At 46.7% G+C, this 17,402-nt stretch overlaps 1 protein-coding gene across 2 annotated transcripts; it reads right to left on the reverse strand.

The window, feature by feature from the left end:
• Positions 1-1,414: 1,414 nt before the first annotated feature.
• On the reverse strand, positions 1,415-5,595 carry LOC149367570 (uncharacterized). Of its 2 annotated transcripts, XM_089556164.1 has the most exons (4): positions 4,083-5,592; positions 2,871-2,975; positions 2,319-2,404; positions 1,417-2,115 (listed from the first exon to the last, which is right to left on the reverse strand). In XM_089556164.1, exons 1-4 carry the CDS (start codon positions 5,469-5,471, stop codon positions 1,593-1,595), a joined length of 2,103 nt encoding a protein of 700 aa, XP_089412290.1. In that variant the 5' UTR covers positions 5,472-5,592; the 3' UTR covers positions 1,417-1,592. The 2 variants fall into 2 exon arrangements, with proteins under 2 accessions (XP_089412283.1, XP_089412290.1); XM_089556157.1 differs by having other exon boundaries at positions 1,415-2,975; positions 4,083-5,595.
• Between the last annotated feature and the right edge of the window lie 11,807 nt (positions 5,596-17,402).

The raw sequence follows: 17,402 nt of genomic DNA on the forward strand, positions 1-17,402 counted from the left end.
TTAGGTGCTGTGCCCCAAACAAGAAGACAATAGTGGAAACGCGAATGTACCAGTGTGTAGTATAGTTGTTTCTTTAGCCACATAGGCAAAAGGTCCTTTAATTTATACATGATACCAATGGACCTAGAGATACCTGTGCGAACTTTTTCAATGTGAGGGGACCAGTCGAGATGTTCGTGAAATATGACGCCAAGAAATTTATGAGATATTGCACGTTCAATAGATTCATCACAAAATTGAATCAGTATTTCTTGTTTAATGCACTTGTTACGTGCGCGGAATAAAACCCAATTAAGGAAGGACGTGAGGCAGGGAGACATCTCACCGGTGCGGTATTCACCACTTCTTTACATAAGACTGGGAAGAATTGGGGATATGAGTTGGTAGATATACCTTAGCAATCTCCAATTCACTGATGACACTGCCTTGATAAGTACCTCAGGGGACCAATTCCAAAGCTGATCAGTAAACCAGACCGGCAAGGCAGAACGAAAGGTCTAAACATAGCAAACTCTGCTTCGACACCGGTGCTAGCTACGAGTCTCGGTCCACTAAGGGCACCCACGATTGGATACGGGGGAAAGCGGCAGCGTGACTTTGATGCCGCGCAGGTGCTCCTGGCGTTTACAGACTGCGTACGGCAAATGCAACATATATATGTAGGAAACTGAAGTAATGTTCAACAGTCTCGGAAGGGAACAACATTTTGTAATAGGTGGCTATACGCTGTTAATGGCTGATTGATAATACCTTAGCAGTCTGCAATTCATTGATGACATTTCCTTGCTAAGTACCTCAGCGGACAAGTTCCAAAACACTATCAGTGTTTTAGGCAGGCAAAGCAGAACGAAGCGTTTAAACACAGCAAACTTTGCTTCGATACCGGTGCTAGCTGCGAGTCTCGTCCCAAAAGGGCACCCACGATTAGATACTGAGGGAAAGCGACAGCCTGACTGGAAAGTCGCGGAGGTGCTCCTGGTGTTTGCAGAGAGCATGCGATGATTGCAACCTTCATATGCGGAAAACTGAAGTAATGCTAAATTTGAAGATTCACATTCAGTGCTGTGAAACTAAAGCTTCAACAACAGTCTCAGAGAATAAAACGAGTGGCTCAGGTCCGAACTCATTCCAGAATTTTAGTTAAGTTAGATTTGTGCCATGTGCTATTCAATACCCAAGGTGATGCCACACACATGATTTGAACGCAAGTAATTTAGAAGACGCCGATGTCAAGTACACGTTGCGCTGTAAATACCGTTAGTTGTGGGTGGACGTGTGAGGATCATATGGTGAGACCATGCTACTTTGTGAGCCATATTATTCGCTGAGAGTTTGAACCAGAATACAGTAAATATACCTTTCTCGGTAAGGCCTCATTGTTTCGTCTCGTTGTCCAGTGAAGTGACGCATGCCAGTGTGAAGGGAACAATGCCCTGCTGTTTATTCAGCGAGCATATTTAAAGAGAAATAGTGGCAAGGGGGTTAAGAAAGAGGGGACACAATATCAAGTCAGGGCGAGGGCACAGCGCTATCTTGCGCACGCAGGTTGCGATACGATAGATCCTCCTCCGTCACAGTTTTTCGCAGCACATTTAACGCTGGTGGCTGATTTGCTTGAAGTTCTCGTCGTAATGAAGGCGGTCAAGCGGCTTTCTCACACGTGCGGACCGGCGGGGTTGCTGGGGCGCCGGACTGGTGTCTCTGGTCGGCATAACCGGAGCCGCTGGTGCCGGTGGTAGGGTTGACGACTCTTCCCGGGCTAAAATGCTGTCATCGCTAGATTCATCGCTGTCTGAGGCCTCAGTGTCAAACTTCTCCTTTGTTGCCAGTAAATGTTGTCGATTGCGCCGCAACGTCTTGCCATCATTGGTTTGCACGTAGTAGGAGCGAGGAGCTGCCGCTGCAGTTACCTTGGCCTTGCGATCCCACGTTGTCCCCTTAATGCGCACGACGTCGTCTTTTTGAAGTGGGGCCAGGCATCGGGTGGCGTGACTCGCCTGCTCATGTTTCTTGACCCGTGTAACAGCCTGACGTCGAAAGTCTGGCAAAGTCGTGCGCAGGGTCCTCCCTTGGAGCAGTTCGCCGGGCGACCGGCCGTCTTCCAATGGGCTTGATCTGTAATTGAGCATACCAAGCCAAAAGTTTTCATTCGCCTCTGTGGTTTTCTTGAGGATACGCTTTACTACTTGCACTCCCTTTTCGGCCAGCCCATTGGACCGAGGAAACATCGGGCTTGACGTAACATGTTTGAAGTCGTACAGCTCAGCGAAAAGAGCGAACTCATGGCTGGAGAACTGTGGGCCATTATCTGTGCATACCTCCATCGGGATTCCGAATCGTGAAAACATGGCCCCAAGTTTTTCGATGACGCCGGATGCCGTTTGGTCGCAGAGCTCCTCGACATCTGGAAAATTCGACATGGCATCGTAAGCAATGAGGTAGTATTTTCCGCCATATTGAAATATGTCGACACCAACGCGGTACCAGGCTTGGGTTGGAGTGGCGCGGAGCATCAGTGGCTCTGATGGTTGGTTATAAGCATACTTTCTGCAGGTTGAACAACCCTCAATCATCGATGCAACGTCACTGTTGATGTTTGGCCAGTACACCAGCTGCCTTGCCCTTGCTCTGCACTTCGCAATGCCAAGATGCCCAGCATGAATGCGTTTCAATGTCTCGGCCCGCATGCTTCGAGGTATAACGACCTTCGTTCCTTTAAACAGTATTCCACCCACTACTGAAAGTTCAGCAGCCACAGATTTGAGCGGACCTTCAACCGTGACCCCGTCTGCGAGGTTCTGCATCACCACTTTGAGATAGGTATCAGCTCCCGTCTCACGCGCAAGTAGTGCAGCTGTTCTGTCACTCACCAGTGCAGACAAAATGCTGATGGCATGGACTTCAACATCTTCTGTCTCCGAGTGGCTGATGTCAGCAGGACCCGCCGACCTTGAGAGCATGTCTGCCAACTGCATCTGTTTACCCGGAACAAATGTTAGAGCGTAATCATATTTCAACAGTCTCAGGAAAAACCGCTGCAATCTCGGCGGCATGTCTGCTATGGCCTTTTTTGATATATTTATTAGCGGCTGATGGTCACTTTCAAGCAAGACTGGGCGACCGTATGTGAAGTGGTCAAACTTCTCACAGCCAAATACGAGAGCCATCGCTTCTTTTTCGATCTGTGAATAGCGCTGTTCACACTCTGTCAGTGTTTTCGACGCGTAAGCGACTGGCCTCCAATTTACGCCGTGCCGCTGTAGCAGAGCTGAACCGATGCCGTTCTGTGACGCGTCTGACGTCACTTTTGTTTCTTTCTGTGGGTCAAAAATTGCGAGTAATGGTGCCTTGGTGAGCGCGTCGCATATATCTTTCCACTCTCTCTCGTGATTGGCCGTCCATTCGAATAAAACATTTTTCTTTAGAAGAGAGCGGAGAATTGGTGTTCGCAGAGCTAGGGATGGCAAGTACTTGCTGAAGTAATTTACCACCCCGAGCAACCTGTGTACTGCCTGTTTGTTTTGTGGTTTTGGCATGTTTCTTACGCTTTCGACCAGGGCCGGACTAGGGCTTATTCCTTCGCTGCTGATCACGTCGCCTAAAAATGCTATTTTTTCGGCGCCAAACTCGCATTTTGCAACATTGAATGTCAGGCCTGCAGCTTCAGCTGCTTTTAGTGCACATCTTAGTCGTTCATCGTGCTCTTCTCTGGTAGTGCCCCAAATGAGAACGTCATCCACGTACACCCGTACTCCAGGAACACCGTCAAAGACTTCATTCAGCGCCTTTTGAAACACCTCGCTGGCGGACGCGAGCCCGAAAGGAAGCCGGAGAAAGCAGTACCGGCCGAAGGGCGTTGCGAAAGTACAAAGTTTCGACGACCGCTCCTCAAGCGGGATCTGGTGAAAGCCCGCATTTGCGTCTAGACGAGAAAAGAACTTAGCTCCCGCTAACTCCGCCTCGATATCTTCCCGACGCGGCATCTGGTAGTGCTCTCTTTTCAGGCTGTCGTTGATCCTTCTCGGATCCATGCACACCCTCATTTTTCCGTCTTTCTTGCGTGTAATGACTAGTGGGCTTACCCAGTCGGTTGGGTCGCTGACCTTTCTGATGATTCCTTCTTTCTCCATTCGCTGTAGCTCAGTACGCAATGGCTCCTGTAAGGCAATGGGCACCCTCCGAGCAGCTTGAACGACGGGCACAGCGTCCTTGCGCAGCAGTATCCTGTATTCACGTTGTAAGCACCCAGTTCCTTGAAAGAGCCCAGGGTACTCCCTAGCCACTTCATGAGAAGAGGTCGAGGTGACGGTGTCCACTGTGCGGCGAAGTAGACCTAGCAGCTCGCTGGCTTGAAGTCCCAAGATGGCCTGGTGGTTTTTCTTGACTATGAAGAATTCAGTGCAAATTTTTCGTTCACCTACTTGCACCGGCGCTGAGCACGTGCCGCAGTGTTTGATGATACCACCTCCGTACGACCGCAGAACGGCACCACTGGGCTTCAGTGCACCTGCATTTAACGTCCGAAAGAGTGACATAGGTACAAGATTCGCCTGGGAGCCAGTGTCGACCTTGAACGTCACCTCCTTGCCGCCAAATTTGGCCTTCACACACCAGTCGCGGTTGCTCATGACACTGCCAATGGCTATGTCCAGAACGTCAAAATCGTCACCTTCGTGCTGTACTTCTTGAACGTGGGCATTCGCTCTGCAGCACGATGCGAAGTGGTTGGGCCTGCTGCACGAATAGCAAGTCTTGCCATAGGCAGGGCACTGTCGTGGGGCGTGAGTGCGGTCGCATCGACTGCACCTGGAAACTCGCCTCGAGAGCTGTTGTAGCTTCACTCCGGTTCTACTCGAAGAGACAGCGTTGATCTCGGACAGTTTCTTTGTTCGACTCCAGAACTCGTTCTGACGTGCTGATGTTTCTGCCGCCTTGCACAAATCTACGGCTTTTCCCAGAGTTAGCTTCTTTTCCCGCAGCATTTTTTCTCGCAGTTTTGGAGAGTTCGTGCCGAATACAATTTGGTCGCGAACCATATCGTCTGCACTTGTCCCAAAGTTGCAATTCATGGCCTGCTTTTTTAGGTCGCGAAGGAACTGTTCGAATGGCTCTGCTTCGCCTTGGATCCGTGAACGAAACACATACCGTTCGTGTACTTCGTTCTGTTGCTCGACGCAGTATTCCTCGAACTTCGCAATGACGGTGGCGTAGTCTTCTCTGTCTTCCCCGTCGCCAAACAAAAAATTATTGAACACTTCAATTGCATCCTCACCGGCCACGCTAAGGAAGAGTGCAGTTTTTGCTGCTTCTGATGCTGGCTTGCTGGCAGTGGTTTTTTCTGCTTCTGATGCTGGCTTGCTGGAACTGGACGTTGCTTGCAAAAAGAGTTCAAATTTCTGTTTGAACAACTTCCAACTTCGACCGCCGTCTCCTGTTAGACGCAGTGGTTCTGGCGGCCTTAGGCGCTCCATTTCTTGCTTCCAGCAGCACGCCGCCGGCAGCCGTTCCAGGTCCTAGGTGCAGGGGCGTTCCTTAGGCCGAGCCTTATCCCACTTCTGGCACCATGTTTCGTCTCGTTGTCCAGTGAAGTGACGCATGCCAGTGTGAAGGGAACAATGCCCTGCTGTTTATTCAGCGAGCATATTTAAAGAGAAATAGTGGCAAGGGGGTTAAGAAAGAGGGGACACAATATCAAGTCAGGGCGAGGGCACAGCGCTATCTTGCGCACGCAGGTTGCGATACGATACACTCATCAGAAGGAAAAATGTAGTTATGCCATCTCCCACCTCCCATGCACCCTCCCCCTCCTCGGCCTATGCCACCTCTTAGCCTGCGGAGACCTTCCCGCGTGACCTCTATACTACTACAAGCCTCCCCCTGCCCTTTCTGAGCGTCTCAAATAAAGTTTTTCTTTTATTTTTCGGTTCCCTTTTTTGCCTTCTGCTGGCTGCTTATATGTCAAGAGTTACTTAAAGCAACTGCAGCTGCCGGAGAACAAGAAAGGTTAGTCTGCATCGTTGACGTCCACTCCACATGTCTCAAATGGCTGCGTGCAGTCTTGCACAAAATCTTGGCCGTCATGGCCACAAAACAAATTACAGAATATATAGCAAGAGGTGTGGTATAAAACTAGGTGGGACCCCCAATCTCATACAATTTCCCACTGGCCTTGCAGTTGATAAGCCACCTCTAAATGTTAAGATCAAGTGTGGAAAAGCGGGAACAAGTAGGAGCGAACCAGGGGCCATTATTCATACTGGCTGAAAATCGGCCTAGTCCTGGCGCGAACGTCGGGCCATTATTGACAGACCGGCTGAATGTGGGCATACTTGGCAGGAATGTCGGGCCATAATTCATAGACCGGCTGAATATGGGCATAGTCTTGGCATGAACGTTGGGCCTTTGTGGACAGACTGGCTACACGTAGGCCCAAACCAGGCGTGAATGGCGGGTCATTTCTGGTAGCTAGACTGGCTGAGTATATAGTCATTAATGAAGAGCCATTGTTGGAAAAAGTCTCGGATTGCTCTAATGCCGATGTAGGACCAATATTCATGCCAATTTCCGCTACTCTTCTGCTACTGTCGGCACAATCAATTTGTGCTGCTTGGTTCTTATGCATGATTAACTCCGGGCGAACAAAACGCTTTAAAAATTCCACGATCCACTGCGGGGGGGATGAGTGTTTGAAAATTTATTTGAGACCACACCTCCCTCAATTGAAATAATTTTCTCTGTTCACTTCTTTTGAACACAACGGCGAGAGCACATTTGGTACGCATTCACGAGAGAAAACAATGTGTCATGAAATTTCGGATGCAAACACGCAAGCGGCAGGCGATGATCGGTTCGGCGCTGATGTGTGCCTTTTTTGTTGCGCCGAGCAAGACGAATAGTGCGGAAATGAAATCTGACCAATACAAAAAGTGTAGGACACTTAGCTGACTAAACACTAAAACAGTAAATCTTGACAAAAACAGCACTGAGCCAACATGCGGCACTTACACTAAAGACACATGAGGAATTCGTCGGTTGCCACTTGTCGCGCTTTATCCCGACCAGACACGGAAGCCTCTTTTTCGGGTCTCTTGGAAAATGGAACATCCTCCAACCATTCCTCACATTGTTGGAGCACTCAGGAACACAACACACAGGCAGGCATTGCACGGTGATGAAAGCCGCGCGAACGCAGGCAATGACGCCCGCACGACATCAGAGCGGCGAGCTCGGGCGGAGGGAGAGCGAAAACAGGTTTAGGCGGCGCCGTGTGTTTCAAAGGGTGGCTCCACCCTAAGCGCGCATATGTGATAAATATAGAAAGATGGCTACAACATAGTAACATCTGTCGTACAGATTAGGCGGAAATGTAGTTGAGCAGCGGCTCATATTGTACTGTTAGCAGATAGCCACGAAGATTTGCTAACTTTGGTTAATTGTTGTGGAGACGAAGGAGACGCTCTAGGATTCAGTTTTAGCGGAACTAAATCAGAAATGATGATTTTCAACGATACAACTGATCAGGTGCTTACAATACAAGGCCACGAAATACCCATAGTGACCTTCTGAAGGAACCAGCGCACAAAACACAACGGACAAGAAAAAGATGGTACACGATGGACAGGAGCGCTGAACTTACAACTTTATTTCGGAAGTAAAGATGCAACGTATATATACAGCCATGTCAGGGAGGCGTGTCACACAGGGAAAGCAAGAACAAGTGAAATCTACAAGGTCATGATGAGACAAGCGGCACAAGCAAACCAAAAACCTTAACTAATATAACATGTGAAGGTGACCAGTTTCAATGGAGGCAAGAAAAACAACAGGAAAAAAAAACAAGGGAAAAACGCCAGACCTCGTGAAGATGAAAATTGATACTGATAACAAAAACCGATAAAAAAAATAAGGGAAAAGCCAATAAAAGCGATAAAAGCGATAAAGTTAACAGGGCAATGGAAATGAAAAAGATAAAATGCCAACAAGTAACACGGCAAAAAATACTAACAGCTAAAATTAAGAAAACATCGCGGAAAAAAAACTAACAGCTAACAACTAAAAGACTCGGGTAATAGCCACAATCAGAAACACGAGGCCCCGTGAAATAGTTGAGGCAATCACGATAGCGTCGTGAAAAGAAAAGTGCATTAGCCAGCCTTCGGTGTCGCTATCTGAGAAAGAACTCGCCTATCTGGCACAAAATTCGAGGCACTAGCATTTTAACTTCCCACCTTATGCAACTGTCTTTTTCCCGCCAACTTTATGCCGCTATTTGTTTACACAAGACTTAACCTTATGTTTCTGTGGGTTTTACCTTTTAGCTGTTAGTTTTTTTCCGCGATGTTTTCTTAATTTTAGCTGTTAGTATTTTTTGCCGTGTTACTTGTTGGCATTTTATCTTTTTCATTTCCATTGCCCTGTTAACTTTATCGCTTTTATCGCTTTTATTGGCTTTTCCCTTATTGTTTTTATCGGTTTTTGTTATCAGTATCAATTTTCATCTTCACGAGGTCTGCCGTTTTTCCCTTGTTTTTTTTCCTGTTGTTTTTCTTGCCTCCATTGAAACTGGTCACCTTCACATGTTACATTAGTTAAGGTTTTTGGTTTGCTTGTGCCGCTTGTCTCATCATGACCTTGTAGATTTCACTTGTTCTTGCTTTCCCTGTGTGACACGCCTCCCTGACATGGCTGTATATATACGTTGCATCTTTACTTCCCAAATAAAGTTGTAAGTTCAGCGCTCCTGTCCGTCGTGTACCACCTTTTTCTTGTCCGTTGTGTTTTGTGCGCTGGTTCCTTCAGAAGTATGTATTACCAACTAGCCCAACAACAAGTGTTGCTCAACCATAGTGACCGATACAAATACCTCGGGATATGGCTAAACGAAGGGCAGATATACACGGAAAAGCATGAACAGGCTCTTAGGGCAAAAGGACGAAGAGACGCCCGGATAATGAAACATAGGGCATTATGGGGGTACAACAAATATGAATATGAACAGATGTTGTTGGTTTTTACGCATATGTGAAGCGTGACTGTGCTACGGGAGGTTGATCGTCAGAGACAGAGGCTTTCCAGCAGCCGTGAAATTCCTTTGAATGGAGCTCCTTGTATGTCAACCTCTGAATGTCTCATTACCTGAACACTGTCGTCTGCCATAACGGATAGCTGCTGTGCGAGCTCTTATTCTTCACTGCCTGATGGATCAGCTTCTTAAGCATCATCATGGTCCGATTTTCCCATTCATTATTTGTGATTTTTCTCATTCAGTGCTATGTCTTCAGCTATTTCAGTGTCGTTACAGTCTCACATGGCCACATTCAACGAGGCTTCAGTTTCATGAATCTTGGCTGTATGGATGTTGCTACATGCATATTTGAACACTTGCAACCTGGATGATCTTGTATGGGAAGCAGTCCATGTCAAAGGTGATGTCTGTGCTAATTAAAAAGCAGTCTTCTCTTTGGCTCCATATTTTGTAGCCCTTGACTCTGTCTATGTACTTAGCTACAGACAAGCTCGACACTAGTTAGCTAGCTCTTTTCTGTTTTTGGATCCAGTTTGGCTTTTGTTTTTTGGCTTCACATGCTTCTTTCTCAGTACCCAAACACACTCAGGTGGCTCAAGTTTATTTCTGTGCTATATAGAGAGCTCTGGCTGCTTCAGCTCAGAGCGCTTTCTCTGTTTTTTCTAATCTGACTTGCAGTGGCAACTGCATTAGCCTGGAGTGCCTTACTTAAACTTTATTTTATAAGAAGGCATGTCGTTATATCAAAGGATGTTTTGTTCAACCTTTCTGCTACTCAGTTCCGATCTGGCGTATCAAGAAGAGTATGTTGATACTCTATGCCGTGCCTCGATACGTACTGGTTGCATTTTTTGGTTATGTGTTATAGCTACTATGCGGGTCTTGATTTCTGGTGCCATGGAAGGACTTCCACTATGTGTATATACTCGTCAAACTTGTGGGCACTGAGTGCACCGTGATGTCAAACGCCTATGTAGTGTGAAACGCCTCTACAGCGTCAAATGCCTCTCTGTACAGTCAAACACCTGGCAGTAAGACACGTTGCTGGCCGAGTTGGTGCACAATTTGAGATGCGTAAAAAAGGATGGCTTCATTTCTCAAGTCAGACGCCTCAATAAAGAGACACATGGAAGCTAAAGAATTCTTTGTTAGAAAAGTTTGTTTAGGAGGAAGTAAGTAACTGCATCTATGGCTGTCCTGATACAGTCTATGCCGAGAACGTGCTGAGTCGGAAGGTCCCAGAAGGACGCAGTTACAATCATCAAGCACCTGTTTTGTTTTACAGATTAGCCCCACCCTTGGCTCTTCGGCCGATTTGAAGTCGCTGTCTGCATGGTCATCCTCTTGAGTCTCTCGGTCATCTTTAGTTGCTTTGTGACCTGTTAGCTGTGAGCAGATGATCAACCTGCCTTTGAGTAAGGTGTACTCTTCGAGAAGCGGTATCGATTCTCAGTTGACATGCTTTGATAGGTGCCAAGCAATCTTTGGAGATGCGTGGCAGCACTGACAGCACTGCAATTGTCGGCACAGTCGCTGACAACGTCATTAGCAGAGTTGTGAGCTGCAGTAAACCCAGCTCTAGGTAGTAGTTACATATAGGGCTGTGTGACACGTGCCACTAGGCTGGTTGGCTTTTCAATGCTTAATGAGAATTTACTTTGGTTGGGTCTTCAACCATGTTGCAGAGGTTCAAGAGAATCCGGTGCATCAGTGCTGTACTGAAAATGGCTTCCATAGACTGTATTAAGCCTTGGTCGAGTGGCTGCAGCATGGTTGAGCAGTTCACCAGCATGAAAATCACATCTACGTGCTCCAGAAACGGAATTTTGTTGCGTACTGAGCAGCTGTCCATCAACAGAGAGATCTTGCACTTTCTGATCAGTCACCTAGTGACAAGGAATTTCACCTACACTGCTCTTGTTAAAGGGCAGCAAAAAAACATGGTCAGCCTGGTACTCTGGTAATAGTAACCCAGCACATGGTGTGCTAAATTTTTCTACTTAAAGGGACCCTGAAATGGTTTCTGTAATCATATTTTATTGCACCAACTCTGTAGAGGTGGTCTCTGCGAGTATTCTAGTCTGATTCAGAAAGCTGCGCGTGGAACCAATAATTCACAAACAATTTTTCAAACTTGCCGCTCACAGCCGATTAAGGCGACACCTCACCGCGCGTTTTTACCCGCCCCTACCACATGACGTAAACTGGGCAGCCTTGGCCATGGACTGGGCGACCCTTATCATTGGCTCTGCCAAATGACGTCACGCGCAATTTTTGCAATATTTCATTTGAAACTGAGCACTGATGCTCCTTGAAATACTATTTTATTGATTGCTTATTATTTTTTAAAACACACGTATACAGAGGTAAGAATACAGCGCATTTCTGGAAATTAATGTGGTACTTCCGTTAAAGAAGGAAATCCGTCTGCTCACAAAAGCACGTGTTCTCATTAAATCTTAGCGCCGCCTTTGAGAGTTTCCTAGCTGCGCCGACGAGTCGCTGCTATAGTGTACTAGAATTATATATATCGCTGCTGTCGTCGCCCTGTGGGTCTCTGTATGGCGTGTACCGAAAGGCTCGAAGCCCATCTCAGCGGTGGCTGCACGCAGCCGCGCTTCGAGCTCCGGATCCATGCCGTTCGAGAAGCAAGCAGGCGACACATATGTGCGAAAACTTGGCCGGCGCGCCGCACCGATCGTCATCAGCAAGACTGCCAGCTACACTCGAGCAGCGACAAAGCATGCCTGCTTATGTTGGGAGCTTTCGGCAACGGCATCGCTCGCGGGCTCTCCGAGCGACGAGCTCTGCTGCTGCCTGGCTGCCGTGGTCGTCGCTAGGCCTATAGCTCGTTTCGCGTCGAAGCCGCAGTGGCAGGCGCTTCAGATGTCGCCTGAGCTATAATAAAAGGCTTACTCTACACATCGCTTTACAGTCAACAGCATCATCTCACAATAAAGTAATACTATGGTCACTTTCCGCGACGCCTTCAGCAGCGAAGCGAGCGGGCGCCAGGCGAGCCCAACCCGAACGTAGGGCCAGCGGCAGCTGCAAGGCGGTTGTGGCCAAAAATTTGCTCGTATCACACTTACCTTTACCAGCAGCTCAGTATTGGTCAGCGATCCTCAAAAATGACACATTTTTCACATTTCTTGGCCTAGGGCTTATTATTTACGTCGAGAACACTCTTTAGCTCATTTTTTATGACGCCGGCAGACGTGATCCAGGCCGGTCGGCCGGCCGGCATGCTCGGCGTACTTGTCGTTCGCACAAGGAAATACAAAACGGCCATTCTACCAGAGATGATGCTTCCTAGATTCGAGCAGCAACAACATGTCTGTTCAAAAGTGGAACTTTCGGCAACGACACCGACTGCGGCAACGCCGGGCGATGAACTGCGCGCTGGTCCCAGGCTGCCCTAGTCGTCGCTAGGCCTAATGGTTTCGTATCGAAGCCGCGGCTGACGGCGCTTCGGAAGTTGCTTGCGCTATATCAAAAGGCCTACTCTTCACATCGCTTTACTGCGAACTCGTCCCATAATAGAATATATGTTCGATTTCCACGACGCCTTCAGCAACGGATCTAGCAGGCGGCAGACGAAGCGCCGCAGCAGCACCAAAGCGGCTACGGGATGAAATTTGCTAGTATCGCATTCATCACTTTTACGATCAGCTCGGTATTGCCCAACGAACGTCAGAAGTGATGCATTTTTGACATGCATCTATCCCAGGGCTTGCTATAAACGTGAACGAACAATACTAGCGCGTTTTTCACTCGCCGGCGGCCGGCATCAAGGCTGGCAGGCCGGCCCGGCGTGGCTCGGCACCGAGCGCCCTGAGGAGCGCGCTGTACGTCATCACAACGCTGCCGCTCTCCGCGCTCGATTTGGCTCCCGCTTCCCGTCGTTGCGTTTGCCGCGCGCGGCTCGTCGTTGACATCTAGCAAGTTGCACGCAGGCGACGAGCTGCGATCGGACGTTGCGACGCCGTTCGCAACAGTGCACCGCAGTGAATCGCACTCACTTTTCGCACATGTGTCTGCGACCACCGGAAGTAAACAAGCAGAGCGCCATTGCTTGACGTATGCATGGGTGGAGCATCGGCCCGTCTTTTCTTTTTTTTTTCGGAGCGAGCCCCGCGTGTATGAGTTGAGGGTAGTATGTGGGGGAGAGGAGGAACATCATTTTTAATCGGCGATATCTTGGGTGTTGATGGAGTTCGCTTAACAATTTTTGCGGTGCGGCGACAAGTGATGGAACACCGCTCTCTCGTGGGCTTTTGCTAACCTTGGCAAAGAGCTTTTCAGGGTCCCTTTAAGGTAGACTTAAGCCATGTCTCTCCTAATTTTGTGATACACATGTCAAGTTGAAAAAGACAGGTGCATGGATAAAACGAAGAGTAATTTCTCGTGCCTTCATCTCATCTGTGTTGTGCTGTGTTGGGTTTAGTGGCGCATAAGCATCTAAGGCTATCATGCGCCAAGCTCAAGGTGTATGAAAATTGATTTCTGTAGCATTTTACTAAAAAGCGAAAAAAATCGATGGTGTACAGAGCCTAAAAATTGATTTGCTGCTACACTGTATTGCTGGAATAAAAATTTGGAAATGTGAGAATTAAAACCTTTAAAAGAAGGTCGAGTAACCTCAGTGGCAATCCTTGGCTGGGCAAGGATCCCGAGGCTCCCAACCATTCAAGTAAAAACTTCAGCATTCTTCTCGGGAATGAGAAGACGACTGAGGTGTATAAAAAGTGGAGCAAAGCTCTGGGTCAGAATTTATAGTCTCCCGAGAAAACCTGCTTCTCTTAAAAAGCTAAAAACACACGATATGTTAACAATTGCATTGTCGCTTAAGATCAGTGCAGGGTGAAAAGGAATGCGTTCATTGTAAAATTGAGTGAAGTACTTTTGTCTTATTTTTTCAAGTTTCACACATGAGAATAAAATGTGATTAATTGTAAGTTCGTCTCCACATTTTTCGCACACTGGATTTTCTTGTTTTGCAAGCAGGAAGCTGTGTGTAATGTGTGTGTGTCCGATGCGCAGACGGCATAAAATCACTTCGATAAAACGCTCCTGGTGCCCGCAGGTCTTCCATTCACCAAGGACAGGCTTTACTAAATGTAGCTTGCTGTTAAGTTCGTTGTCCCAAGAGGCCTGCCATTTTCCTCTAAGTTTATTTTTTACTAGTTTCATGCATTCCCCCTGATTCCCACGTGACTAGGGACCCAGCAAAACTTTATTACAAGTCTCTGTGTGTCTGCTTTAATTATGCTATGTATTATTCTCCTATTATGGGCTGAACTGCATTTCTGGAATTTCGTGCTGTAATTACACTGAGGGAGTCGGTGTAGATGACACTATTTTGTATATTTTTCGTGATTATTTCTTTAACTGGAACAGCAATGGCGTAACTTTCTGCTGTGAAAACTGATGCGCACTCAGATAGCCTATTTTTTCTTCTTTTTCATGTATTACTGCACTCCCAATATAGTGTGCGGTTTTAGAGCCATCTGTGTAAAAATCTATGTAATTCTCGTACTTTTCTTTTAATGCCAAGAACTCCTGCAATATATATTCTTGTGGAGTTTGATTTTTGTGGATGTGGGTCAACGTAAGATCACATACTGAGGGAAAGATGAACTAAGGTGGCAGGGGGCGGGGTCTCGGGGCAATATTGGGCAGTGTGTCCAGTACACCTAATTCTTCACATATTTCTTCAAAACGGAGGTGTAGTGGCCTGATTGCTTGTGGTTTGTTGTTAAACAGTTGTCTGGATTGGCATTTTGTAGCTATGGGGTAGCAGAGATGCTTTGGCAATGAACGTGGTTTTAGTACATATGCAGATGTCAGTATGGCTCTTCTATTTGTAAGGGAGGGTTCACTTGTTTCGACATAGAGACTGTTTATGCGGGATGTTCTGTAAGCGCCAGTTGAGAGACTTAAACCGAGGTTATGCACGGGGTCCAGTCGTTTTAGGTATGATGGGCTCGCTGACCCATATACGATGCACCCGTAATCTAGACAGGATCGTGCTACAGCACGATAAATGAGCAAAAGGTATGTCCTGTCGGACCCCCACCGTTTACGTGAAAGCACCTTCAGAACATTTAACGATCGGGAAGCTTTCTTTTTCAGGTCGTTAATGTTTGGAAGGAAAGTGAGCTTTTTGTCAAAAATTTTACCTAGAAATTTGTGCTGTTCATTTACTGGTAATTCTGTTTCCCTTAGGTGGAGGGCGGCATTGTTCTGTAGGCCTCGTTTGAGAGAGAACATGACGGCCGCTATTTTTTGAGGAGAGAACTGGAATCCGTTTCTGTCTGCCCATGCCGCTAGTTTATTTATTGTCAGTTGTACTTGTCTCTTGCACGTTGATGTGTTGGTTGATGTGCAAGCGATCTGGAGGTCGTCAACATAAACTGAGTACATATCTGATTTTGGGATGATTTGGGCTAATGAATTCATTTTTACGAGAAAGAGTGTAGTGCTTGAAATGCATCCCTTTAGTACTCCATTCTCCTGAACAAACTTCTTTGAGATGGTTGAGCCTAGGCGTACGTGAAAGGAACGATTGGATAGGAAGTCTTTTATGCAGTTCAACATCCTCCCCCGGATGCCAAGCTCGGCTAAATCGCGGAGGATACCGAACCTCCAAGTGGTGTCGTATGCCTTTTCGAGGTCGAAGAAGACAGCGAGACAGTGTTGTTTGTGTATGAAAGCCTCTCGAACAGTATTTTTGAGGCGAACTAAGTGGTCTGTTGTGGAGCATGCCTTTTTAAACCCACACTGATGAATGTCAAGGAGTTCCCGAGATTCAAGCACAAAGGTTAGCCGGATATTTAATATGCTTTCAAAAGACTTGGCGAGGCAGCTGGTAAGAGCTATTGGCCGATAACTGCCAGGGGATGTTGGCTGCTTACCAGGTTTCAGGAATGGCACTATAATTGCTTTTTTTTTAAGCTTCCGGAATTTTTCCTAGTGTCCAAATTTTGTTTAAAAATTTCAAAAGTGCTTCTGTAGAAGGTTGTGAAAGATGTGCTAGCATTTCGTGGTGTATTTCATCGGGGCCTGGGGCAGTCTGTTTGCCGGCAGATAAAACTCTGTTTATTTCCTGGATTGTGATTAATCTATTGAAAGGTTCAGTTATGCAACCAGTTGCGTTTTTGTATCTTAAAAATGATTCTGTGTAGTGTGTGGAACTGGAAACACGTGAGAAATATTCACCCAGGATGTCTGCTTGTTCTTCTATACTTGTTTGTGTATCAGGGGCTGTAAGAAAAGGAATTGTAAAAGGGGAGAAGTCGCCATTTAATTTACGAACTTGCTCCCACATTTTTTTACTTGTGATTGAACTGCTTATGGATGATATGTAATTTTTCCAAGAAGCTTTCTCGGCATTACAACGTATGCGCCTTGCATGGGCTCTCGCCTTTTTAAAGTTTATAAGGTTCTCATGTGTGGGGTATCTTCTAAAAATTCCCCAGGCTTTATTTTGCACCTTCTTCGCTTCTCTACATTCCTTGCCATACCACACCTTGTGCTTGTGTTGAACCACCCCAGAGGACTGAGGTATAGCCAGGCGTGCCGCAGAAATTATGCAGGATGTGATCATTTCATTTAGTTCGTCTACATTAAGGTCATCCGCAAATGTTTTTTCTAGAGAGGCTTTTTCCCGAAACAGCTCCCAATCCGCTATGTGAAGTTTCCAGCGAAGTGGTTTGGTTGGGATGATTGATGGTGATGAAGACAAGCTGTATACTACTGGCAGATGATCGCTTCCGTACGGGTTGTCAAGGACATCCCATTTAAAATCCATAAAAACAGACGGTGAACTAAAAGATCAGTCTGTACAGCTCATTTTTCCCGAGCCTGGAGAACAGTATGTGTTTTTGCCTGTATTGAGCAGGCAGAGATTATTTGATAGAATAAAATCTTCTAAAATACGACCCCTAGTATCAGTTTGTGTGCTTCCCCAAAAACCAGAGTGAGCATTAAAATCACCGACTACCAGATATGGCTCTGGTAGCTGTTGTAAAAGTGTTTCTAAGCCACGAAGTGTTACTGATAGATGTGGCTGTAGATATAGAGAGCATATGGTGATGGTTTTAAAATGGAGGATGGTGACTGCAACAGCTTTATATTTGGTCTTGATCTTGATTTCGTGGGTTGCAACACCACTCTGCACAATAATGGCAACACCTCCTGTGAGCCTATTTGCTTGCTCTCGGTCGCACCGAAATACTTGACACTTCTTTAGGATATTCTGGTGTTTGGGACCTAAGTTTGTCTCCTGTAGGCATAAAGCCACAGGGCAAAGTGTGTTTAGAAGTTCTTTTATGTCAGAATAATTATTTAGTAGTCCACGGCAGTTCCAATGTAT

Source organism: Amblyomma mixtum, chromosome 1, assembly GCF_055824585.1.
Source record: "Amblyomma mixtum isolate Tamu chromosome 1, ASM5582458v1, whole genome shotgun sequence".
Taxonomy (NCBI): Eukaryota; Metazoa; Arthropoda; class Arachnida; order Ixodida; family Ixodidae; genus Amblyomma; species Amblyomma mixtum.

Coding starts and splice junctions, on each gene's coding strand:
- LOC149367570 (XM_089556157.1), bottom strand. CDS start 5,471: ATGGAGCGCCTAAGGCCGCCAGAACCACTGCGTCTAACAGGAGACGGC. Junction 2,976..4,082: donor TCAGCGACCCAACCGACTGG/GTAAGCCCACTA, acceptor CCGGGTAAACAG/ATGCAGTTGGCAGACATGCT.